The 24,730-nt window shown below is 53.5% G+C and overlaps 4 protein-coding genes across 4 annotated transcripts; 2 read left to right on the top strand and 2 right to left on the bottom strand.

The window, feature by feature from the left end:
• Positions 1-658: 658 nt before the first annotated feature.
• Positions 659-13,437, top strand: LOC128266881 (protocadherin-like wing polarity protein stan). The gene is made up of 7 exons (XM_053003671.1): positions 659-2,682; positions 4,107-10,794; positions 10,860-11,080; positions 11,145-12,066; positions 12,138-12,207; positions 12,273-13,206; positions 13,331-13,437. The coding sequence occupies exons 1-7, from the start codon at positions 659-661 to the stop codon at positions 13,362-13,364; spliced, it is 10,893 nt and encodes a 3,630-aa protein (XP_052859631.1). The 3' UTR covers positions 13,365-13,437.
• A 2,161-nt stretch (positions 13,438-15,598) lies between these two features.
• Positions 15,599-16,713, bottom strand: LOC128267646 (J domain-containing protein CG6693). The gene is made up of 2 exons (XM_053004532.1): positions 16,595-16,713; positions 15,599-16,506 (listed from the first exon to the last, which is right to left on the bottom strand). Exons 1-2 carry the CDS (start codon positions 16,689-16,691, stop codon positions 15,752-15,754), a joined length of 852 nt encoding a protein of 283 aa, XP_052860492.1. The 5' UTR covers positions 16,692-16,713; the 3' UTR covers positions 15,599-15,751.
• Positions 16,714-17,160: 447 nt separating this feature from the next.
• On the top strand, positions 17,161-20,349 carry LOC128267503 (uncharacterized). Its single transcript, XM_053004348.1, has 2 exons — positions 17,161-18,932; positions 19,221-20,349. The coding sequence occupies exons 1-2, from the start codon at positions 17,622-17,624 to the stop codon at positions 19,482-19,484; spliced, it is 1,575 nt and encodes a 524-aa protein (XP_052860308.1). The 5' UTR covers positions 17,161-17,621; the 3' UTR covers positions 19,485-20,349.
• LOC128267505 (scavenger receptor class B member 1) lies at positions 19,812-23,477 on the bottom strand. Its single transcript, XM_053004353.1, has 7 exons — positions 23,204-23,477; positions 22,321-22,484; positions 21,998-22,249; positions 21,729-21,929; positions 21,246-21,645; positions 20,191-20,438; positions 19,812-20,124 (listed from the first exon to the last, which is right to left on the bottom strand). The coding sequence occupies exons 1-7, from the start codon at positions 23,277-23,279 to the stop codon at positions 19,924-19,926; spliced, it is 1,542 nt and encodes a 513-aa protein (XP_052860313.1). The 5' UTR covers positions 23,280-23,477; the 3' UTR covers positions 19,812-19,923.
• Positions 23,478-24,730: the final 1,253 nt, after the last annotated feature.

The raw sequence follows: 24,730 nt of genomic DNA, 5'->3' as shown, positions 1-24,730 counted from the left end.
GAAGACACACACAGCAAGTCCTTCCAAATCCTTCCGTGACCGGCTTGTGTTTGTTTGTTGCTCCGTACGCGAAGTTCGACGCCGGTTCCGTCGACGGGAAGGACTCACCACCAACACAGCGACACCGACGTGTCATGCGCGCCGCGTTGGCGCGAGCCTTGCCGTTCACCCTCGCCGTTAGGGGTTTATCCGAGGGACAAACCATCCCCCGGCGAGGGGAAAATCGATATTTCCCTCGAGTCGAAGGCGGCCGGCAGAGCGTGCCGAGGGAGTACACACCTCCGACGGCGATGATGATTCATCCCTTCGATTCCGAGAAAAGTACGGCTTTATGCGGTGCTCCTTGCGAGGGGTGGAATACACGGCGCGCTCACACACACGCGGTTGCAAGGGGTGGCGAGTGGCCCTTCGACGGCCACACAGCCCCGTTGTTCGTAATTATTAGTTTAGTGCAGCGGATTCTTGCGGCCGTACTAGCCGCTTTACCGTTCCGGGCGTCTGTGTTCTGGTTCTGTTCGGTAATTTCTCTTCATTTCTGTGCAGATCTTCCCGATGTACCATGTCCGGTGCGGTGGTTGCTTGTGCCGTTTCGCTTCCCGGTGGACGCCAGTGAGTGAGTTAGGCATGATCCAGTGTGGCCACTAGGGTGAAACGAAAAATGGAAACGTTAGACATAAAAGTACAAAGTCGTGCGAAACGGTTGGCGTCGGCCGTGGTGCTGTTGATCCTGCTACTGCCACGGACATGCGGCGCGTACATGGTGATTGCGAGCGAAGACGACGAGCCGGGCAAGGTGGTGTTCAACTCGTCCGTCTACAAGCTCGGCTCGGACCGGCACTATAAAATCAATGCGCACAAATCGGCTCACTACGTGCACCATCTGCTGCGGGTGGATCCGCAGAGTGGCCAGGTGGTGCTCAAGCGCCAGCTCAAGTGTGACGGCATCTACTACCCGACGCTGTTCACGTTCTACGTCGATTCTACCTCAAACCGGCTCCGTAGCATAGACTATTACAGTTTGCCGATCAGAATATTTATCACCGGGCGGAACTGCTCCGACGAGGACGAAGCGGTGGCGGCCAGCTTCCGCAAGTTGTTCGAAGAGGACGACACTGGCTATCACCACGCCCACCATCACCGCCTTGACTCGGGTTCGGGACGGGATCGGAGGGATGCGGTGTACCATCTCGGGACGGCCGAGGATCGGTCGCTCGACGACGACACCGACGACGCCGAGGACGATCGGCGAATGTATGGAGAGTACAAAGGGGACCGGTTCCAGTACTATCGCTCCGAGTATCCGTGGTTGGCTGCGACGAGTCGCACCAACTACAGCACGTTCCGCGAGGGAGACATCCTGTTCGACAGTGTGCTGGAGAACGAGTACCGGCACAGCATGATCAGTCGGAAGCGGCGCGAGTTGAAGGATCTGCCGGCAGACAAAATCCACCGCAAGATCGCCGACGCCAAGCAGTGGATCTCGGAAACGTACGCTTCGTACGCGATCCACACGACGGACAAGTGGAAGCACATCTGTCTCAAGAGATCGCAGTACATCAACTCGATCAACGCGTTCCTGCCGAAAACGGTGCTCCACCATTGCACGGTCCGCTATCTGGATGTGAACGATGAGCGGTTTGAGATCGAGACACGCTCCGGGGATCTGATCGCCACCGGTGACCTTTGCATACCGGAAACCCTGTGGAAGGTGATCATAACTTATAGCGTCCGATGTGACCGGCGCGACATCGTCGACGCTGACCACCGGCTCAAGATCGTGTATCACCACCAGGAGCTGAACGATACGGATATTGCCCGGCGTGTGCGGCGTGAGCTGCGCAACCAGAGTCCTTACTTTGAGCAGGCGCTCTACGTGGCCTCGGTGCTGGAGGAGCAACCGGCGGGCGCCACGGTCATCACGGTGCGGGCCCGCGATCCGGAGGATTCGCCAGTGGTTTACTCGCTCGTGTCGCTGCTCGATTCGCGTTCGCAGTCGATGTTCAAGGTAGACTCCCGGACCGGCGTCGTGCTAACGTCGGCCACGCTCGATCGCGAGCTAATGGATGTGCACTACTTTCGGGTGATCGCCACGGATGACAGCTTTCCGCCCCGCTCCGGAACGACCACGCTGCAGGTGAACGTGTTGGATTGTAATGACCACACGCCCACGTTTGAGGCGGAACAGTTCCATGCGACGGTCCGGGAGGGCGTCAGCGTGGGCTCGACGGTGATTACGATTCGCGCGACCGATCAGGATATCGGCAAGAATGCGGACATCGAGTACAGCATCACCAGCATCTCCGGCGACCAGGTCGGAGGGGACAGCGACGATCCGATTCAGGGCGACGCAGCGGACGCGCCGACGGACGATAGTGCACAATCGAAGTTTCGTATCGACGCCCGGACGGGGACTATTTCGACGCGCAGCACCCTGGACCGGGAGGTGTCCAGTATGTACACGATCGCGGTCACGGCGACGGATATGGCCACGCCGCAGACGGAGCGACGGTCGGCCACGACGACGGTGCTGGTGAAGATTCTCGACGACAACGACAACTATCCACAGTTCAGCGAGCGAACCTACACGGTGCAGGTACGGGAGGATCAGTGGACCAACGAGAACAACGTCATCGCCCACATCCAGGCGACCGACGCCGACCAGGGAAACAATGCCGCCATACGGTAAGTGCCCATTCCTCCGAAACAGCCATTCCATTTATGATGATGTTTCTTCGGTATGATAATCGATTTCGGTTTTTGTCAATACTGTTCATTAATTGACTTTTTGGTGGTGAGGATTCCTGGTATTCTCAGAATTGTTTGTGTGGACCACTGAGAACGAGAAGTTTGTATAGGGATATTTAACTATGCATTCAGAAGACTCGTGCAGGGTAGCTGAACATATCTATTTCTATCGTCGATTGAAAGGCTATTTGAATCTTGTTGGGCTCTCTTGGCTTTGACTACCATGACGAAGCCTGCCTCACATCTTTCGCCCAGAATCTTAGATGTTTGGGATTCATAGTCCTCAGTCCACTCAACAGAATTTTCTACAAACTTTAAATGGTTGTACTTATTAAGAACATCTCTTACCGTCAGTTAGCTTTCGATTTAAGATCAATGGCAATTCTCTTGATTTTTGCTCTTCATAAAATTGATAATCTTGCGCCTTTCGATTCACAGTTTCATTATGCAGTTCTTCTGCAAACTGCTTTTTCTTTTCTTCGAAGATGCCACTATGATCACATTGATCGCGTCACTGTCGATCAAAGCACAGACCCCTGTGGCTGTGCCATTTTTGCCATGAAACGCATTGCCTGAATCCTCCTTGTGGTAGCTGCGACATTAAATCCTGCATTGCATGTCTTTCGGTAACGCACCCAACACACGGACATTTTAATCCTTTGCTGGCCATTTCTTTGTGCCCGGACGGAATATAATCCTGTTAGCATAAAGCAAACCAAATGATGCGTGGGAAAAGGAACACAAATGATTCTCGAATCAAATTGCTTTTATTCAAAGGGGGGAACAGGCATTAATGAACGATAATGGCAATGGCATCGCTTCTTTAGACATCAATTTCATCGAGTGCGCCGTAGGATTAGTTTGCTCAAAAGTCTGGTGTTAATTTCGGGTGTGGACGGGCGAACCGTGGCCAATTCGGACCTCTAAAATTGGCTCATCCGTTTCTTTTGCGCTCCGCCATTACATCATTGCTGGCCTCATTACAACCATTTCCGCGGCGGCGGCCGTTCGACGGCCACATGTCAGGGTCCCGAGATCCGAAGCGAGAATTCAGTTTGGACAACACCAGAGTCTGTTTGAATATTTATGTTTCGATGCACAATCTCCAACTTGAAATGTTTTTGAAGGTTTCCACAATTCAATTTCCACGTCAACGGCAGATAATATTTTCCAACCGAGTGTTGCTTGATCCAATTCCTTGAGACATTCCGCGCACTTTGGATTCCGCGCATTCCGCGAGGAAAAGCAATCATCTCGCCGGGGTCAATCGAGTGGCCATCGATTCTTAATGCGAACCGCGGATTGCCCTCAATCAAACGCAGCTAATTGATGTGTCATCCTCTCTCTGCTCCTCTCTCCAGGTTTGCCATAATCGGCGGAAACACGCAGTCGCAGTTTTCCATCGACTCCATGAGCGGCGACGTGTCGCTGGTGAAACCGCTCGACTACGAGAGCGTCCGCAGCTACCGGCTGGTGATCCGGGCCCAGGACGGGGGCAGCCCGTCGCGCTCCAACACCACCCAGCTGCTGGTGAACGTGCTGGATGCGAACGACAATGCACCCCGTTTCTACACGTCCCAGTTCCAGGAGGCGGTCCTCGAAAGTGTCCCCGTCGGGTACAACATTGTGCGCGTGCAAGCGTACGACGCGGATGAGGGGGCCAACTCGGACATCACGTACAGCATCCTGAACCGCGAAGAGGTTATGCCGCTGGCGGTCGATCCACGGACCGGCTGGATCCACACGACGAAGGCGCTCGATCGGGAGGAGCAGAGCCGCTACAGCTTCCAGGTGGTGGCCGTCGACGGTGGCATTCCGCCGCGCTCCGCCAGCACGTCCGTGATCGTGACGATCCAGGACGTGAACGACAACGATCCCACGTTCAGCCCGAAGTACTACGAAGCGATGCTGGCCGAGGACCAACCACCCGGGACGCCGGTGACGACGGTCACGGCCACCGATCCGGACGAGGACTCACGGTTACACTACGAAATTACGGCCGGCAATACGCGCGGCCGGTTTGCGATCACCTCGCAGAACGGACGGGGGTTGATCACGATCGCGCAGCCGCTCGACTACAAGCAGGAGCGCCGGTTCGCGCTCACGATCACCGCCACCGACAGCGGCCAGCGCACCGATACGGCCATAGTGAACATCAACATTACCGACGCGAACAACTTTGCGCCCGTCTTCGAGAACGCCCCGTACAGTGCTTCGGTGTTCGAGGATGCGCCGGTCGGGACGACGGTGGTGGTGGTGTCGGCCACCGACAGTGACGTAGGGATCAACGCGCGCATTACGTACCTGCTGAATGATGAATCGGTCAACGGGCTCGGTGCGAATGGGCCCTTTACGATCAACGCCCAAACCGGAGCGATCGTGACGAATGCGAAGCTCGACCGGGAAACCACCGCCGGCTACCTCCTGACGGTGACGGCCCGGGACGGGGGTAATCCGTCGCTCAGCGATACGACCGATGTGGAAATCAGTGTCACCGACGTGAACGACAATGCGCCGGTGTTTAAGGTTCCACTCTACCAGGCGACCATTCCGGAGGACGCCCTGATCGGTACATCGGTGGTGCAGATTGGGGCCACCGATCTCGATATGGGGCTGAATGGGCGCGTCAAGTATGCGCTCAGCCCGAAGGACGTGGACGAAGGTTCGTTCGTGGTCGATCCGATTTCGGGTGTGATCCGCACGAACAAGGGTCTCGACCGTGAGAGCATTCCGGTGTACCATCTGAGTGCGATCGCGAGCGACAAGGGTACGCCGACGATGAGCAGCACCGTTGAGGTACAGATCCGGCTGGACGACGTAAACGATTCACCGCCAACCTTCGCCTCCGACAAGCTGACGCTGTACGTACCGGAAAACAGTCCCGTTGGCTCGGTGGTGGGTGAGATCTATGCGCACGATCCGGACGAGGGTGTGAACGCGATCGTCCACTACTCGATCATCGGCGGAGACGACAGTAACGCGTTCTCGCTCGTCACCCGGCCCGGCTCGGACCGGGCGCAGCTGCTCACGATGACCGAGCTGGACTACGAGTCGCCCCGGAAGCGCTTCGAGCTGATAATCCGCGCCGCTAGCCCACCGCTCCGGAACGACGTCACGGTGGAGGTGCTCGTGACGGATGTGAACGATAATGCGCCGGTTCTGCGCGACTTTCAGGTGATCTTCAACAACTTCCGCGACTGCTTCCCGAGCGGGGTCATTGGGCGTATCCCGGCGTTCGACGCCGATGTTACCGATCGGCTCGCGTACCGCATCCTGTCCGGTAACAATGCGAACCTGTTGCGGCTTAACAGCTCGACGGGCGGCCTCACGCTAAGCCCCCAGCTCAACACGAACGTGCCCCGGTACGCCACGATGGAGGTCTCGGTAACGGACGGTATTAACGAGGCGAAGGCGCTCATGCAGCTAACCGTGCGTCTGATCACCGAGGACATGCTGTTCAACTCGGTCACGGTGCGGCTGGACGAGATGACCGAGGAAGCGTTCCTATCGCCGCTGCTCAGCTTCTTTCTGGACGGGCTGGCGGCGATCGTTCCGTGTCCGCGGGAAAACATTTTCCTCTTCTCGGTCCAGGAGGACGTCGACGTGAGCGGGAAGGTGCTGAACGTTAGCTTTTCGGCCCGGCGGCCCGATGTGGCGGCCGAGGAGTACTACCCGTCGCAGTATCTGCAGGAGCGGATCTACCTGAACCGGGCGATCCTGGCGCGGCTCGCCACGGTCCGGGTGCTCCCGTTCGACGACAACCTGTGCGTGCGGGAACCGTGCCTGAACTACGAGCAGTGCCTGTCAGTGCTGAAGTTTGGCAACGCGTCCGGCTTCATCCACAGCGACACCGTCCTGTTCCGGCCGATCCACCCGGTGAACACGTTCGCGTGCAAGTGCCCGGACGGGTTCACCGGCAGCAAGGAGCACTACCTGTGCGACACCGAAGTCGACCTGTGCTACTCGGACCCCTGCCAGAACGGGGGGAGCTGCGTTCGGCGCGAGGGCGGCTACACGTGCGTTTGCGGGGAGCAATACACGGGCGCGAACTGCGAGACGGCGATCTCCGGCCTGAGACCGTGCATTTCCGAGGTGTGCGGCGATGGGTACAGCTGCCTGACGAGTGGCCACGGAGGACATTGGCCACCGTACACGAAAACCTGCGAATTGATGTCCCGCTCCTTTGCCCGCAATTCGTTCCTTACGTTCCCCGGGATGCGGCAGCGCCATCGCTTCAACATCCGGCTCAAGTTTGCGACGGTCCGCGATCGGGGACTGCTCCTGTACAACGGGCGCTACAACGAGCAGCATGACTTCATCGCACTGGAGATCCTGGGCGGGCGGGTCGTGTTTTCGTTCTCGCTCGGCGATCGGGTGCAGACGGTGAGCGTAAACCAGGCGACGCGGCGCGTCTCGGATGGCAACTGGCACACGGTTGAGGTTCGGTATTACAACCGAACGGTGCTGCTATCGCTCGATGGCTGTGACACGGCCACGGCGCTCACAGGCGGATTGGGAGAGCGCTGGAACTGTGCCAATCAGACGACCCTCGTGCTGGACCGCCGCTGTGCGTCGCTCGTCGAGCCGTGTCACCGGTTCTTCGACCTGACGGGGCCACTCCAGATTGGCGGGTTACCGAAGCTGCCGGCCAACTTCCCGATTCGCTCGCACAGCTTCGTGGGCTGCATCTCGGACCTGTACCTCGATCACCGGTACGTCGATCTCGGGGCGTACATCGCCGACAACGGCACGGTGGCCGGCTGTCCGCAGAAGGCGGCCTCCTGCGCATCGGAACCGTGCTTCAACGGGGGCACCTGCCGGGAGGGCTGGGGCGAAGGCTGGGAGTGTGACTGCCCGGACGGGTTCACGGGCAACGCGTGCCAGGAATCGGTCGCTCTACCGTGGCGCTTCCAAGGCGACGGCATACTCAGCTTCAACCCACTGCTCCGCCCGATCCAGCTACCCTGGCTGACGGCGTTCTCGATCCGGACGCGCAAACGCGATGCCTTCGTGATGGAAATTCAGGTCGGCCAGAACAGTTCCGCCATTATTTCGGTGCGCGGCGGGGCGCTCCGGTACGCTTACAACGGCGAAACGCTCGAACTGGCCGGTGCCGAGCTAGCCGACGGTCGCTGGCACCGAGTGGAGATCAAGTGGATGGGTGCGGAGGTCGCCCTCACGGTGGACTATGGCCAGCGGACGGTGGTGTTGCCAGTGGCGCAGAAAATCCAGGGCCTCTACGTTGGGCGCATCGTGATCGGAGGTGGCGCCGCCGGTGGTGTAATGGCGGCCGACTCCAACTTTGAGGGCTGCGTCCAGGACGTGCGGGTTGGCGGTGTTCAGTCGGTGCTGAAGCGACCGACCGTGCGCGAGAACGTGGCCGATGGGTGCGCCTCAAACGCCAAGTGCCCGGCCGGCTGTCCGCCGGAGTCGATCTGCGTCAGCAACTGGGACGACGCATATTGCGAGTGTCTGCACGGGTACGTGGGGGAAGAGTGCAAGCCGGTTTGTACGGTAAAGCCGTGTTCGGATGATGGCGTATGCCGGGCGGATAGCTTCAACGCGCGCGGCTATCGGTGCGACTGCAACAGCAGCCTCAGTTCCGGCGAGTACTGCGAGAACCGCATCCAGCAACCGTGCCCGGCCGGTTGGTGGGGCGAACGGAGCTGCGGCCCATGCAAGTGCAACTTGAAGCAGGGTTACCACCCGAACTGCGACAAAGCGAGCGGTCAGTGCTACTGCCGCGAGAATCACTACCAGCCAGCGAACGGCAACCGGAGCGGTAGCGCCGCCTGTCTTCCCTGCGAATGCTACGCCGTCGGTTCGTACGGCAAGTCTTGCAACGGATCGGGCCAGTGCGAGTGCCGCGAGGGTGTCATCGGGCGGCGGTGCGACTCGTGCTCGAACCCGTATGCCGAGGTAACGCTGGCCGGGTGCGAAGTCGTGTACGACGGGTGCCCCAAGTCTCACTCGGCCGGCCTCTGGTGGCCCCGCACGGCGTTCGGTGAGCTGGCGGTGGAAAACTGCCCCGCCCCGGCCCGTGGCAAGGGGACGCGCCGCTGCGATCAGGTACAGAGCGGGTGGGGAGCTCCGGATATGTTCAACTGTACGTCGGAGGCGTTCCTCGAGCTGCGCAAGCAGCTGGCCCAGATCGAGGTGGACGGGCTGGAGCTGAACACGTTCGTGTCGGTGAAGGTGGCGTCCAGCCTGCGGCAGGCTTGCGGTATCGTCGGTGGTGAAGCCGAAGCCGTACAGGGCGAGGATCGGAATTCGGCCAGAGACTTCTATGCCGTCGAGCCGGGGGGCAAAAGTTCACTCTGGCGTCCGGAAGACTTCGAGTTGGACTACCTGGCCGACGGTGACCAGGAGGCGTTCCGTGAGCGGAAGCTGTACGGGGCCGATCTGCTGATCACCGACCGGTTGCTGCACGAGCTGATGCGCTACGAATCGTACCAGGCGGGCCTGAACCTGTCCCACAGTCAGGACAAACACTTTGTGCGCAATCTGGTCGAGACGGCCGGTGAGGTGTTGGATTGCCGGTACGCGGCCGAGTGGAAGCGGGTGCAAAGTCTGACGCAGCTCGGTCCGGACGATCTGGTGGAAGCGTTCAATCGCTACATGATCGTGCTGGCTCGGTCCCAGCATGACACTTACACGAACCCGTTCGAGATAGTGCACAAAAACATGGTGCTCGGCATGGACATTGTCACGGCGGAGTCACTTTTCGGCTATGAATCGCAGATGGTAAAGCAGCAGTCGAGCGGGAAGCCTAACCGTCCCGTGCCGGAACCGCCACACAGCGAAACGGTCATCCTGCCGGACACGAGCACGTTCCTGCATCCGAACGCACCGAAACAGAAGGCCCCGTTCGTGGGCTTCCCGAAGTACAACAACTACATCCAGGACCGGAGCAAGTTTGACCGCCACACCCGGGTGCTGGTGCCCCTGGACATGCTCGGCATCGTGGTGCCGGATCGGAACGAGGTGGTGGTCAGTCAGTTGGCCGAACATCGGGCGATTTTCGCGTACGCCCAGTACAAGGACGCCGGAGCCCTGTTTCCGGCCAACTTCGACGAAACCGTCACCCGGCGGTGGGGCGTGGAGATGCAGATCGCCAGCAGTGTCGTGTCGATCGCGATCGTAACACCCGGCGCAACGGCGGACACCGGAGGTGCCACGGACCGGCACGAAACGAACGCCGTGGAAACGATCGCCCCGCCAAGGCACGGCTCGGAGCGTCAAAGCGAGAAGCTGTCACTGAACGAGATCAAGATTTCCATCCACGATATGAGCGATCGCGAGGAAAGCTTGGACAGCCTCGATCAGCACGCACCGGAGCTGCCGATGGTCAGCGCCATGCCGGACGACGAGGGGGCGTTCTTCGCGGAAGGGAGCGTTCCTGAGACGGTCATTCTGTCGCGCAGTGACGAACAAATGTCCCCATCGCCGGCGTCGCCTGACTCGATACGGAAGCGGCGACGAAGAAGACGAACCATCGTGTCTGCGCCGGAAGGTCGCGACGGATCGGTGCAGCCGGTGGAGGAGGAGCAGCTGGCACAGCACCGCAATTATGTGCCGCTTGGGCAGCCCCACTTACCGCAGGCCGTTAAGCTGCAGATGTGGCTCAACATCCCGCGGAACCGGTTCGCGTCGCGCTCGAATCCGCAGTGTGTGCGGTGGAACACGCACGCCAAGCTGTGGACCCGGATCGGCTGCCAGACGGAGATCCCGAGCTACGAGGCGATCGGCCACAATGACACGATCACCGTCAACTGCACCTGCAACCAGCTGGCCACGTACGCCGTGCTGGTCGACATCATCGATCCGGAGGACATCCCGGAACCGTCACTCCTGGTGCAGATCACGTCCTACTCGGCGTTCCTGCTCGCGCTGCCCGTCCTGTTTGCGGTCATCGTGTCGCTGGCGCTGCTCCGCGGCCTGCAGACCAACTCGAACAGCATCCACCAGAATCTGCTATTCTGCATCTTCACCGCCGAGCTGCTGTTCTTCGTAGCGATCCAAGCACGGCGCGAGTTGCTCGACAATGAAGTACGCTCAGCTTGGAGAGAGGCCCCCTGTATCCCCCTGATCTCATCCCGATCCTTTCGTTCTAGTTCCCCTGCAAACTGGTTGCCATAGCGCTGCACTACGCGTGGTTGGCAGCGTTCGCGTGGACAACGGTCGACTGCGTGCACCTGTACCGGATGCTGACGGAAATGCGCGACATCAACCACGGGCCGATGGGATTCTACCACACCATCGGCTACGGAGCGCCGGCCCTGCTTGTCGGGCTTGCCGTCGGAGTGCGCGTCCACGAGTACGGGAACAGCCTCTTGTAAGTACTTCTGCTGCTACGGAACAAGCAAAATTGTAATGCTTTTGTCGCGCTTCCATTTCAGCTGCTGGCTGTCGGTGTACGAGTCGGTCATCTGGTGGATGGTCGGCCCGATAGCGGTCGTCTCGGTGTTTGATCTCTTCATCCTGTTTCTGTCCGTGCGGGCAGCGTTCACGATCAAGGATCACGTGCTTGGCTTCGGTAACCTGCGTACGCTCCTGTGGCTCTCGGTCGTATCGCTGCCCCTGCTCGGCATCATGTGGGTGTTGGCCGTACTGTCCGCCTCGGAGAACTCGCAGCTGCTCAATATGCTGCTGTCGGCGGTGGTCATCATGCACTCGCTGTTCTCCGTGATCGGCTACTGCATCATCAACAAGCGAGTGCGGGAAAACTTGCACAACGCCTTTCTGCGCTGCATCGGGCGCAAGGTGCCGCTGCTCGACTCGTCGGTCGCCATCAGCAGCAGCTCGCAGAACGTAGGCTCACCGAAAACACCAGGCTTTGCTGGTGCCGCTTCCCAGTACGAGACAGCACGGCGCAACATCGGCATTAGCACGTCGAGCACCACATCACGCAGTACAGCCAAAACCAGCTCTAGCCCGTACCGTAGCGATGGCCAGTTCCGGCACACGTCGACCTCTACCTCGAACTACAACAGTGACGGGGTGGCCTCGTACATGAGGGGGCATTACGAGGAGAGTGCGCTGCGGAAGATTAAGAACGGTGGCCAAGGGCGTTCGGGCGACGGCGGTGAGCGGCGCAGTCACCGTAGGCAGCGACGTGATTCGGATTCTGGCAGTGAAACGGACGGACGCAGCCTGGAGCTAGCGTCCAGCCATTCGAGCGACGATGAAGAGTCGCGTGTTGGACGCAACAGTAGCACCCACCGCAGCACCACGGGCGTTTGCAGCACTTCATACTTGCCGAACATTACCGAGCACGTGGCCACGACCCCGCCCGAGCTGCACGTTGTTCAAAGCCCTCAGGTAAGCCGTCGAAGCATATTGGGCCGGCCAGAGGGTTTACAATACATGAAATCCCGTCTGCTTGTTTGTAGCTCTTCCCGAACGTTACACCGACACGGTGGCCGAATCAACCTGCTGGAAACTATATGCCGCCCGGAAATGGTAAGCAGGTCGGATTGCGCCGAAGATTGGCGGCCCTTCTCTAAATTGTTCTTTCCTTTCCACAGGCCGTTGGTCACAGGAGACGGGCTCCGATAACGAGGCACATCCGCATAAGTCACCAACCACGCAATCCGGTTCGCTGCCCAATCCAGACATTACCGAAACCTCGTACCTGCACCAGAACCGCATGAACATGCCACCGTCGATTTTGGAGAACATCCAGGAGAGCTACAACATCGCCTATTCGGCCACCGATTTGCACAGCGACCGGTACAGCAACTACGCCCCGGATAATTACGTGCCACCGGCAGCCGACTATGGCAAGCGCTACGACCCGCAATCGATGGCCCAGAACCCGCACGCATCCAGCAGCACGCTGCCGCACCACTACGCATCGTCCGGTGGGGGAAGTGGTGCCCCGTTGGCCGACGCACGCCACACCGGTTCGATGCAGGTGATCAATCATATGCGCGCCTGTCCGCCCGAGAATCCGTACGCGCTGAAGGAGTCGCTCTACGAACGATCGCGCACACTCGGCTACGGCGGTGGATCCGAATCGCCGTACCACGGCCATCCGCTTGCCGCGCCCGTCGGCAGTGATCTGTACAGTCCACCCGGGTCGCACGTGATGTCGTTCAAGTCGAGCGTTCAATCGTTGCTGAAGAACGACTATCAGCAGCACCAGCAGCAGCAGCAACAGCGGCAACAGAAGCACCACCAACCGTCGGGCGGCGACTCGGACCGGATGTCGGAAGGATCCGACAAGAATCCGTACAATTTCCCGTACACCGCCGAAGAGGATCACCTGGTGCACAGTCACAGCACCGGCCCTCGGATACACCACGGAATCTTGGGGGAAGGATTGGGAAGCCTTGAGAACGGTGCCACACCGCCACCGCCACAGCGCATGATGCGCGCAGTGGACGGGCTGTCGCCAGCGCCCTTGCAATCGATGGGTGGTCACCTGACCAACGGGGCGTCGTTAGCAGGTGGCAACGAGTAAGTAGACGATGCTACTAACCGCACAAGATCACTAACGTGAAAACTAGACAATCGATGATTGATACTTCGAAACCCGAACTAATTATCTTAATCCTTCGATCGTTTAATAAAATTTACGTAGCTGGTGTTGGGATCGGCTAAAAATGTTAGAGTAAGAGAGGACTCCTAGAGACCCGCGTGGCCGACGATTGTAGAAGTGCTCCAAGAACGACCGGGCGGAAGGTAAAGCAACACCCGATTTAATGGGACCGAATGACGGTCGATATCGTAAGTGCATTGGGTCACAATCTGTTTTACTGTGTGCTGCGTGTCCTTTCTGTTTTTGTTTCATTTGGCATTTGGTTGTCTTGTCGCACGGTCCACCCTTAACACAAACCCCATAGTTCCGCACTGTCTGCTCCACAGCATGGATGATGGAAATTTGATTTGCTTTTACCGCCTGACTTGCCAGAACTGTAGCTTGAACACAAACGATCGCCATTGTCGAGTACTACTAAAACGTGAAATTTTCATTTCCCAGGCCGACCAATGATGACGATGAAACTACAGTTTAAAGCTTTTCCCTTCCGATAACCGCCGCACCACCGACGACGGACTTCGCCACGCTCTTCCACCGTGTGCACCGAAGATGACTTACGAGGACCATCTGCCTGTGACCCATCTGCATAATCAGCCGTGTGTATATTTAAGGCACAAAGATCAAGGTTTTGTAACATACAGATTTATAGTAATAGCATCGATATTACCAGTGGCGCCCAGTTCGTTTTGGATGTATATATTTATACAGATGCTTATATACGTGCATATGTACACAAATATTGTGGTAATATTTTTCCCTACCGCTTTTGCCATGTGACGACTCCTCCACCGCGTGGGGGCTTCACGTTCATCCCCACAGTCCCAGGAGATTGCGCGCTTTTTATATACGAACCACAACAAGACAGCGCGCGCGCGCGCGGTACACAAAGTGTCTTCTCGAAGCCTAGAGACGAAGGCGCACCGCGTGAAAGTAGACAGAATGTCCCGTGCACGAAGAACCGGCCACCGAGAACGCTTTTGCGGACCCCGTGCAAACCCGTGAGCTTGCCGCCGCCGCCGCCACCACTGCCTTGAGTATTAGCGTTACTATTATCCATTTGGGTTTGCTTATCGATCGATTCGCTCACGAAATGTGATGCCAGCCAGCTTGTAGAGCATGTTTGTAGCGCGATGAGCGCTTGTTTGCGAACCTTCCCCACAAACTTTAAAGCGAATTTTGTCACGGTGCGGTAGCGAAAACAGACTTACAGAGGGCAAAGACGAAGCACGTAGAAACATTAAAACGAAACACAACTGCAAAGTGCCTGATGTAGGTGAAATTTGATTAGATTTGATTTGTCGAAGAGCTTTTTATGCTGCATTTTTAGGAAACTCTAGCACTAGCATGTACGTGGCGTGGCGTGGATTGCGCTTTATCATTAGGCACACAACATTCCGAGATGCAGAGTGGAGCGGGATCGGAGCTCTCGGGCCCTCTCTGCGGAAAGACTTATTACACTCTACTACCTTACGTGTTATGCCATAACGAATACGGTGCGAGTTTTCAGGTAAATTATTTTAGAAAATAACGTCGATCACCGTTTTTACTGCCGATTGTGCTCCCAACGAATGTACTCAGTTTGGTTCTCTCTATATGATATGTGTTCCCAGTGGTGATAATTTTATTCGTGTATTCCATCCAATGATTTTAACTCTAACTCTTAAGTTCACATTCCACCGGCGTAATCGCGCGCTGGCCCTGGTGCGATACGACATTCCAGTGATACATACCTTTTGCTACGTGAGATTTTAAATATGACTAAGTTTATGCTAGAAAATGGAGGCACTCGCGCCGATTGACATCGTCATGTACGCTTTTTCCGTTTTTTAAAGCATCACCCACAGCTGGGTCCACTATTCTCTACGCACTGTCCTGTGTTTTAACCCATTCCGGTGTGCTTATACTGCGCTGCGAGTTCCGCTCGCAAATGTAGAATGTACTTATAAATGACTGTGCAAACGCAAAAGTGAGATTTTTTCAACTGCTAAAGTAGTAAACACTTCTTAGTAACCTAAGCGACCTAAGGAATGGTGCGAAGAGTATCTAGCGAGAAGGGCGTCAGAGTTTACACCGTTCCGCGGGCACATGGAATATTTTCATGAGTAGACCAGTGAGGTAAAGATAAATATAACAAAATATATGATCGTAATGCGCAGCGTACCGTGTTTAGGGTTTTAAATAAAAGTAAGTACTCAGCATCTCATCCACCGTCAATTTGATTTTCATAAAAACGATCGTACGATCGTACGAAGGACACATCACATCTTTTGCTTGGTGAAGCAATCTTCAACTCAATTGTGTGTGTTGCACATTGAAGATAGTTCCCGCAGAGCGGAATGAATTTTTATTTTGTTTCAAATAGTTCCAATAAATACAGGCAGCAAGTGCCGTTTCACGTTCCAATTTTTCCCGGACTTGGCCAAACCGTCTCGTTTCGCTTCCTAGAGCTGTAAGTGAGTAAATTTAGGATTTGGCTGCACGACTTTTATTTTTGCGAGTAGGTTGCGATTTTGTGTCTGCCGATTTCTTGCTGTTGGGTCGCTTCCTTTTCGGCGATTCGAACTCTTGCGACGCATCCTCATCGCCGTAGCGCGTTACGAGCGAATCGATCATCGACTCGAACGCACTCTTCCGTGCGGTATTGCGGAGAGCAATCTGTTTCTGCAGTGAAGCCATTTCGTCATCGTCCTCACGCTTCTCACGCTTCACTTTATCGGCCTCCTTAGCTTCGCGGGCATACTTCTTGTGACGGCGATCGCGTTTTGCCTTCGGCTCCTTGAGGAAGGCATCGTACGGCGGCACTTCCTGCGCGTCGATCAGTTCCTGCACAATCTGTGCCACGCGCGGTTCATCTTCACAGCTCATGAAGGGAACCATCTGATTCATGTAGTTGATACAACCGCGACCGTTCAGATACGCCTTCTTGATGTCGTTTCGCTCGAGCTCGGAACCGATGTACGTTTTCTTGAAATCGTCAATTTCCGCCACGGTCAGTGGTGTGAAGAGACGATGCCATCTGGCTTTCAGAATGTCCTCCCCGTCCTCGCCGTCATCGTCAACGATGCCCCGTTCGTCGTATATAGCGCGCTTATCCTTATCCGTCAGGACACCGTAAAGTTTGCTCAGCACCTTGAACCTTTCGGTAGCGACCCCTTTGTCTTCCTCGGGAACGCGATCGGGATGCGTCTTCATCGACAGACGATAGTAGGCCTTTTTAACTGCACGAACGCCATCGAGCAAAGAAACAAATATAAAAATACAGAAACACTGATCGCCGTACGGGGGCCAGCACGGGTGAGTACATACTTTCCTGCTCCGATGCTTTTTTTTCGACCCCAAAGAGTGTGTACAAATCCTTGGTGCCGTAGAGCTTCTCACAAGTTTTCAGAATAGCCTTCGACATGTTGATTTTTTGCGCACGAAACGTATTGCCAAAACAATTATTATTATTAATTATTCTCAACCGTTCACTGGTGAATAGAATTGATTAACAATGTCTTCGCGACGCCGCCGACTGTCAACAAGTTACGCGGGAAATGAAGGAACGGGAGACGGGATGTCGACAAACGGTGCAGTTTGCTTACAGCGGCATCACAGCAGAAACTTGTACCAAAAAGATGGGCCTCTTGAATTGAAATTAAATATAAAACAATTGATCTGTTATTATCTCACAGTAAATATTTCTACCCACCAAGCAGTCTTTTGAGAGGAAACAATACTACAATAGTGTTTGGCGTAAGAACAACGGAAAGTCGACATACGACAAAAGAGCGTAGAACTAAATGTGACGTTATAAACACAAAGCCTGCTGTGCCTGCCGAGTTATTGCATCAGAAAATTTTCCAATGACAATTCAGCAACAAGATGGCGATCAAGAAAGAGAACAATTAACTGCAAATGTGAATCACGTCTCAAAATCAGCTAATAATGGAATTACCCGCCAAAAGCATAGTGTTCAACGAAACGTTTTCTATCGTACCAGAGGATAACGTATACTGTGCGCATCGTTCTGCACCGCTAGTTCCCAGGAAGTTCGACTCGTGCCGAGGTGGTACAGTGGGACAAAAGAGCAACCCGTGCGTACGCACGCAAAGAACCATTTCGACGTCATCACTGGAGCTGCAATTTGTACGCAAAATTACGCCGCTATTATTAGCCATGTCTAATCGGGTGCGTTTGGACCATATAATTGTGGCGAATATTCGCTGGCACTGAGAAAGGGAGCTGAGAAACCCCCTCGTGAACCGAGTGACCCGTGGATTATCTGTATATAGAATCAGCAGTACGTCATCGGTAGTGGTGTTAGTGTAAGGGTGTAAATAATACGCGGAACATGCTTTCCGATCGCAACGTTCGCCACTGTCCTTCACACAAAACCAGCTCTCCACCGATAATGGGGGTCACGGAGTTTCGTTCGCTGTGGCCGGACAGCACGATGGTCGTCCGCGAAAAACCCTTTGCCACGGGTATGGACGAAGGAAAAGCGACTCAGGCAACGGGCCCTGCGCACGCCAACAGTGCGGATCTCCGACGCAGGCGTTCCTCGGGCATAGTCGAGAACGTGTTGAATGTGATAACAAAACTGTTTAGCATGACAACCACCAAATCACAAAGCGTAAACAAAACGCCCGAGCTGGAAACGGGAAGCGAGTGGAGCGACGGCAATGATAAAATGGGTCACAATACGTCCTCCGCAATACCCATCTTCGAAACGACCAAGAGCGGCATACGCCAGCTAACGGTGCCCCCGGATTACGGCAGTTTGCCCGAAGATAGTAACGCGGCCATTGCGGGTGTGTACCTGCAAGAGGCATCACCCAGGATGGAGCCCAGCACAACGCGAACCGTACCGATGAGGAAACGACGTCGTCAGCCTGCCCACAAAACACATTCTGCACCCGGCAGTGAAAGTGGGAAGGGTTGTGGCGGCAAGAATCGTAAGGACAAGAAACGGCACGATCTGCGGCAGGACATAGTCAACGATAGTTTAGCTCTGGGGGCTGAAGATTGTTATGGGTACGAGTATCGAGGGGCAGACATCGACGATGACAGCGATTCGGTTACGATCGGTCCCCGGTACTTGTCCTCGAGCTTCAGTCCTTCGTCCACCGGTAGCACGGGTAGTTTTCACGATGCGATACAGGACTTTAGCGTTCTGGCTGCTTGCCTGCGTCTCGCCGATGGACTGTCTGAGGAAGCCACAACCACGGCCACCAAACCAGGCACCCCTCGGACGGCGGCATCCGTTTCGTTGGTGGTACTCAATCGACCGTCAGAGTCTCGCGAACACAGTCGATTACTTGCCAAATGTGATAATCCTGATCCGGAAGGTGGATTTGTAATGCTAAACGAATACGACGTGTTTACGACACCCTCGGCCAGTCCCATGCGTCGCCCCAGGAGCATTTGTACGGCCATCAACAGTTTCCTCACCCCGAGTCACATGCGGCGTCGGCAGAGCTCGGACGAGACAGAGGACGACGAGGACGACGAGGTCGGTTGGAACAGCGAAGAGTGCTCGGATGATGGAAACGCGCCTGCCGATTACGATGACGATGATGATGATGATGATAGTGTGGTGTTCTGCGAGGAGTACGACGACAACGATGACACCAACTCGTCATCTGGGTTCGAGGAACGGAAGGTAAATTCGAGTTGGCGCACACGGCAATTCACAGATATGAGGATCAGAATCCTATCTTTCCATTCCCTCCCTCTTTGATCTTTCATCAGCCATGAGTCAGCGAACGGCTTTGTTTGTGCGTAAAGCGCCCTGACGCAATAAGCGAAACAGTGTTGATACTTTTAGACTTCAAACTATAGGACATTTTGCTTTGAGTGCGGCGTACACTTACCCATAATTTCTCAGTGTGCTCCAACCACGCACGGTGTTTAAACAGGTTCCGTTTTCTTCTCCCATCGATTCGAACAGGTTCGATTCTGCATAAACCCTGTGGTGCACGTAATGAGGGCCTGGGACTTTGCCTACCGGCAAGCGCGCAAAGGCGAATGGGAGATGGCAGCTAGAGACCGCGAACGATTCCGGAAGCACATCGCCGACCTAGAACCGGTACTCGGACCAGCGCTACAGCCCGCCTTGCGTGATAGAGTGTACGCGGCACGTTTCAAGCACGACGGCGACGGCAACGACAACGTAGTAGCAACAAACACGTTACCCCCTGCGATCGACGGTTAGCTTGCTAAACTACTAGTGCGCCACGCTTATCTTTGTTGTCATTTGCCAGCAATCGTCAAGCAACAGGGAAATGCCCCCTCATTCCTCCCAGAGCCGTGCGTTCGGCAAAGGGTGGAAAACTGAATTTCGTGCATTATAACCTTACCAAACTTTAATGGCCTATTTTTTCGATGATATTGTTTTTTCCATAATCTTTGTAGATAGATAGATATATTTTTCCCCTCTACGCTAAGTAAGTAAATTAGCATGTTCAGTTGTCTATAGGTTGTTTTTATAATTTTAAAAGGACCTGCAAACACAATAAAGTGATTCACATAGCTGGTTGGTTTATCGTACTTTTATTGTAAGCTCATTTTATGGCCTTGATACTACCCGCTAGCCCTTAGTGTAATACATGAACAGTGAAACGGCTGGACTAAATGATCGATCGAGGCCATCGTTAGAGATCCGCAAAGTGATGGGTACACTTCGTTGGTGCTATTCGACTGTGCATCTTGTAACGGGCAGCTTCGCGGAAGGCAATCACCAGCAACAGCACACAGACAAAGTACAACGCGTATGGAAGGTACGGCTCTAAGTTCTTCAGAACGTAGAAAGCCGAAAGCGTCTGCACAATGTACGGTGGCAGTTCTTTTTGATGCTGTAAGATAATCGGAAGCAGTTGAGATGCCTACTGAGGGGGATTAGTTTCTGCAAGACTACTTACATATTCGATCCAAAACATTGGGATAATCATTTGACTGAAGCGTCTGATTTCCGACGCGTAACCGGTGAGCAGCGGGATGGCCAGGTTCGTCTGGGTCCGGGCGCACTGGTCGAGCGGTATTCCGAAGGATGGATCCACAATTGCATAGCTCTCGTGTAGCTCCCGATTAGGTTTCATGCCCGTTACTTTATGGGCCATAGTAAAATTGCGCGCGTAAAAATGGGGACTGGTAGCCACGATCGGAACATCTAAACGGAACGTGAAATAAATGATAACAAATTAAAAATCTAAAGATCCCCACATCGGAAACTGTACTTCTTTTTAAATTAGTATTTGGATCATTGCGAGCGCCACGGACACCGAAAAGTAGTTTGCCATTCGATTATGGTTTCACCTGCTCTTTGGAGCCAACATTATGCAATAAACGCACCGTGGAAATAAACAAAACGTAACCTTTAACCAGCGTCTACGTCTTCACCATTTTCAGCTAGGTCATGTTCACCGGGAAAACGTATTGATCGCTATCAGGCCGTTCGTGATAACGCTAGAAGCGTACCCGAAGGTCGGACGGCAACGTGCAGCAGATAGCGTGAGTAAATGCAGATTTTATTTACATTATTCCGACCCACCGAATGTAGCACATTCCATCCACTCGACATTGACACTCTTTCCGACGATGCACTCGGTGACTCTTTCTTCTGGTTCACTCAACCATCCGTTTGTAGGGCGTGCAAGACCACTTTCCTCAGTTCGGCCGTTGTTTTGTTTATAATTACCGTGGTGGTGCGAAACGAGCCACAGTGATTCACTTCGTACGGTAACACTTTTCCCGAGCCTTGCCAGAGAAGTTACTTAACTTATTAACAGCTTCCAAGTATCCGTTGTCCTTGGCAGATCCATAATTTCTTTTTACTTTCCCTAATTATGTCATAGTTCTATCGTTAAACACCCCCAAAGGGATGAGGATTATCATCATTGATCTCACTTATTTAAATTTAAAACGAATTTCATGAGAATGTTCAACAAAAACCATTCGAATATTGTATTTTACTTACCATGAGAACACTTTGAAGTATCGGTCATGCCGTCTTCGAGGAATCCATACTGGCCCTTGTAGCAGTCCGCTGTGCCGTTGGGCAACCGGTCATACGAACTGTCCGGCAGTGCGTACTTGTAACCGACCAAAGGACCCTTTTCAACACGGCGCTCGTAGAACAGCGGCACCGCCCGGCACAGCGTCTTGCGCCAGTAGATCAGAACTGATCGTTCGTCAAGGTTCTGCGGATAGGTCGCTCCTTCCGAAGAGTCCACAATCGAAGCAAAGCAATCCCCTTTGGCCAAGCTAAAGCCCGGTACGGTTGGCTCGTACTCGTAAGAGTTCATCCTGAAAAACTGCTCGTTCCCGTATCGCTTCCCGTAACGTACATTGACGTGATCTTCGTGATCCTCGTACATCTGCATCCGGGGTGCCCAAGACCAGATAGCCCTTAAGTGCACTTTAGTATGCGGCCGTTCGTTTGCGAAGGAGTAGGTCTCACCGTTTTAAGTATCCCCACGTTATCCGATGGCACCATCGAGGGAACGATCTTTCTCGCTTGATCCAAAATACGTGGTTTGGTGTTCCACAGGTAATCGTAGATCGTCAGGGTACTGAATACTGTGTCCCCGGAAAGGCGGTACAGGAAGTTGAAGCCTTTTTTCATGAAGAAATTGTCGTCTTCCATTCTTGCTGCAACTCCCTGGTGTTGGAGATACAGTGTTAATGATTAGAACGTCAGTTAAACTTCGTTCTCTTGCCAATACTCACTAGCAAGGATATGTTGGGCACCACGATCGTTCGGTTCAGGATTCCCGGAACATTCCGCTCCGGTAGATACACCAAACGCCTCCGGGTGATGTAGGACATGGTGGAATTGTTCTCGTGGAATGTTACATTATCGTGCTCCAGTGTTTCGCGGTAAACGATAGGCACCACCTCGTCCAGCTGCAGTTGATCGTCTAACCCTTCGAGCCATCGATCGGTGTTTGTAAAGTTGAAGATGAATATCCGACAAGTAACCTACCACGGAGAAAGCGATAGTCAACGAACGGAACAAAACAACTCCAATGTATGAGAAATTGGGCCTGTACCACAACGTCAGACGTATCCTTCCACCAGCGGAAGTAAGGCATAAACTGTCGCATCGTCAACCGATCGCCTAAGATAAGACTTGTTGGTTTGTGGAAGTGACAAAACAATCCGACTGTGAATAACCCGATCGCCAGTCCGGTCGTTAAACCAATCACACAGAGTGCTGCAAGGAAGAGGAAAGGTTTTGATAATATTTCAAAGCTACCGTTGGTGTCAATGGTTCGTTATCTCTGGGCTGAGTCTCTTCTGATCCCACTTTCTCTTGTTACTTGCTAGAAATGCTACTTCCGTTTGTTCTCCCTCAGTACTCAACCCATCGATAGACTCGCTGATTGATTGAGACCAATATAACGAGCGTGTGTACATGTGCAACAGAATCCAGACACTTGAAACATATGCCGCGTCCCACTTATCACATTGCGCCGCTTATCGGTGTAATAAAACTCTTCACCTTCTTCAAATCACTCTATTAACACTCTTCCAAAACAAAAATGATGATCCACGAAGGTCATTCGCCGGCAAGCGATAAGTACGATGAAGTAAGACTCTCGCCGATTGCAGCGTGCTCCTCGAGTACATTATTACGTAGCAGAATGGCCACTTATGTTTTGCGCACTTGCTTCGACTGCTGAAATACATTTGCACAAACTAGTGGTCTTTTCCAATTATGCGACCACTTCAAGATAACAAACAGCACTAAGCCGACATCACTTCATGTTTTAATCAGATTGCAAAAAATCTGAAACACATTAGATCGAAGGTATATAACCGTTTGGACTTGCAGAATGCATTAGCAATACTTCGAAGTCACTCACGTTGTCTAACTGATCTATCGGTCACAGTGAACTTCACGCTTGGTTTCAACATCCTTTTAGGAATTACCTCTGGTACTCGATTGCTTTCGTTTTAACGGCTCTTTGGTTGGGAACTGATTTGTTTTAAGTAACTTCACATCCATACTGCAGGCCTTCCTGTCGACGCTTCAATGTTTCAATCAGGCACACAATAATGCTTATCTGTTCAAACGTAAGCAACAAATTCAGCCAAAACTGATCCGAACGAAGTCGAACGAATGAAGCTTAGCAGTGAGCTTGGCGATCCGAGACAGTACTTAAATGCTGAAAATTTTAAACTATTCTTCGCTTATGACTTGTCGGGACGGTCCTTCACTGTTTGTTCCATCTTAGTGCGTCCTGCGGAACCGATCGCGGGCAACGGACTGATTGATACTGGCCAGTTTTCCTAGCCGTGCCGATTAACATCCAAATATACTCACAGTAGCACACTAACATTACAAACGTGGCCGCAACTATCGCGCATTTTCCTTATCAATCTCATTTGCTAGCCCGACAGCTCCTGTTGTTCGCAGCTCGGCTCTGGTCCTCGCATCCCGCCAGCTTGCGTGCTGATTATTAGTATTTCGCTTACGGGGGACTATACTTTTACTGCTCGAAGGACAAGTTTACGGAACGGTGTCAGACAAAAGATTCTTTTTGTTTCTAGATCGTCACAAAAAAATCAACAGAACAAATTGGCGAACCATTGGGAAATTATGTTCCAGCATTCAGTGGCAAATATGGGCGAATATTCAAATCATATGAAGTAGATTGCGTTCACCATGGTGCTAGTTACATTATAGCATAGACTTATCATTCCGCGAAAGCGGTAGCCAACGAAGGTAGTATTTAGGAAAGTCCTAGCAGCAGACCCACTCAACCATAAACAAACGCAATCATTAAACATTATGCTGTCGCGAAAAAACATTTATCAATATTAAATTGTGCGTGTATGTAAGAGAGATAAGACAAATGAAAGAGGTAGAAAACAGTGAGCAAAATATCAGTAAACGGCTGGTGAGAAAAAAAGAAACAAAGCGAATAGGCTGAAGCCAAACGCTCACTGGTTCGGCACATCTTGAAGCACCATGTGGCGTTGCGTAAGCGCCAACGTGCTCCGTTCGGTTTGAACTATTTTCCTTATCTCTGACGATGCTGATGCCATTGATATTGAACCCCTTTCGGGAATTTAGCGCAAAAACACACCGAACTCTGGAAACGTATGAAACGCACACTTGGAAGCAGACAACGGAGACGGATTGTTCGTCGCTTCGAATGCCGAACGAACTCCGAGGCATTCGAGTAGTCTTATCTTCGTAATGCCAGCCGACATGCCGACTCTCGTTTGCGTCGCTTTGTACACTTACAGTTCTAGTGGCTGCCGTGCTAGAGAAACGGTTCATGGTCAGCAAGCCATAGTTTTGAGAAGCAGAAGCAGCTAAGGATGAACATTACTTGACATAAATTAAAAAAGTACTCACTCACTACGAACCATTCACTTAGTTGGGTCGATTCTCCAAAAACATCGCTCTCAATTTCGAAAGCCCAACTCAAACCGAATGATTGGCCAGCG

Source organism: Anopheles cruzii, chromosome 2 (genome assembly GCF_943734635.1).
Source record: "Anopheles cruzii chromosome 2, idAnoCruzAS_RS32_06, whole genome shotgun sequence".
In the NCBI taxonomy this organism is placed as follows: Eukaryota; Metazoa; Arthropoda; class Insecta; order Diptera; family Culicidae; genus Anopheles; species Anopheles cruzii.
The sequence above is the reverse complement of the archived record's forward strand: the minus strand, read 5'-3'. Positions and strand labels throughout refer to the sequence as shown.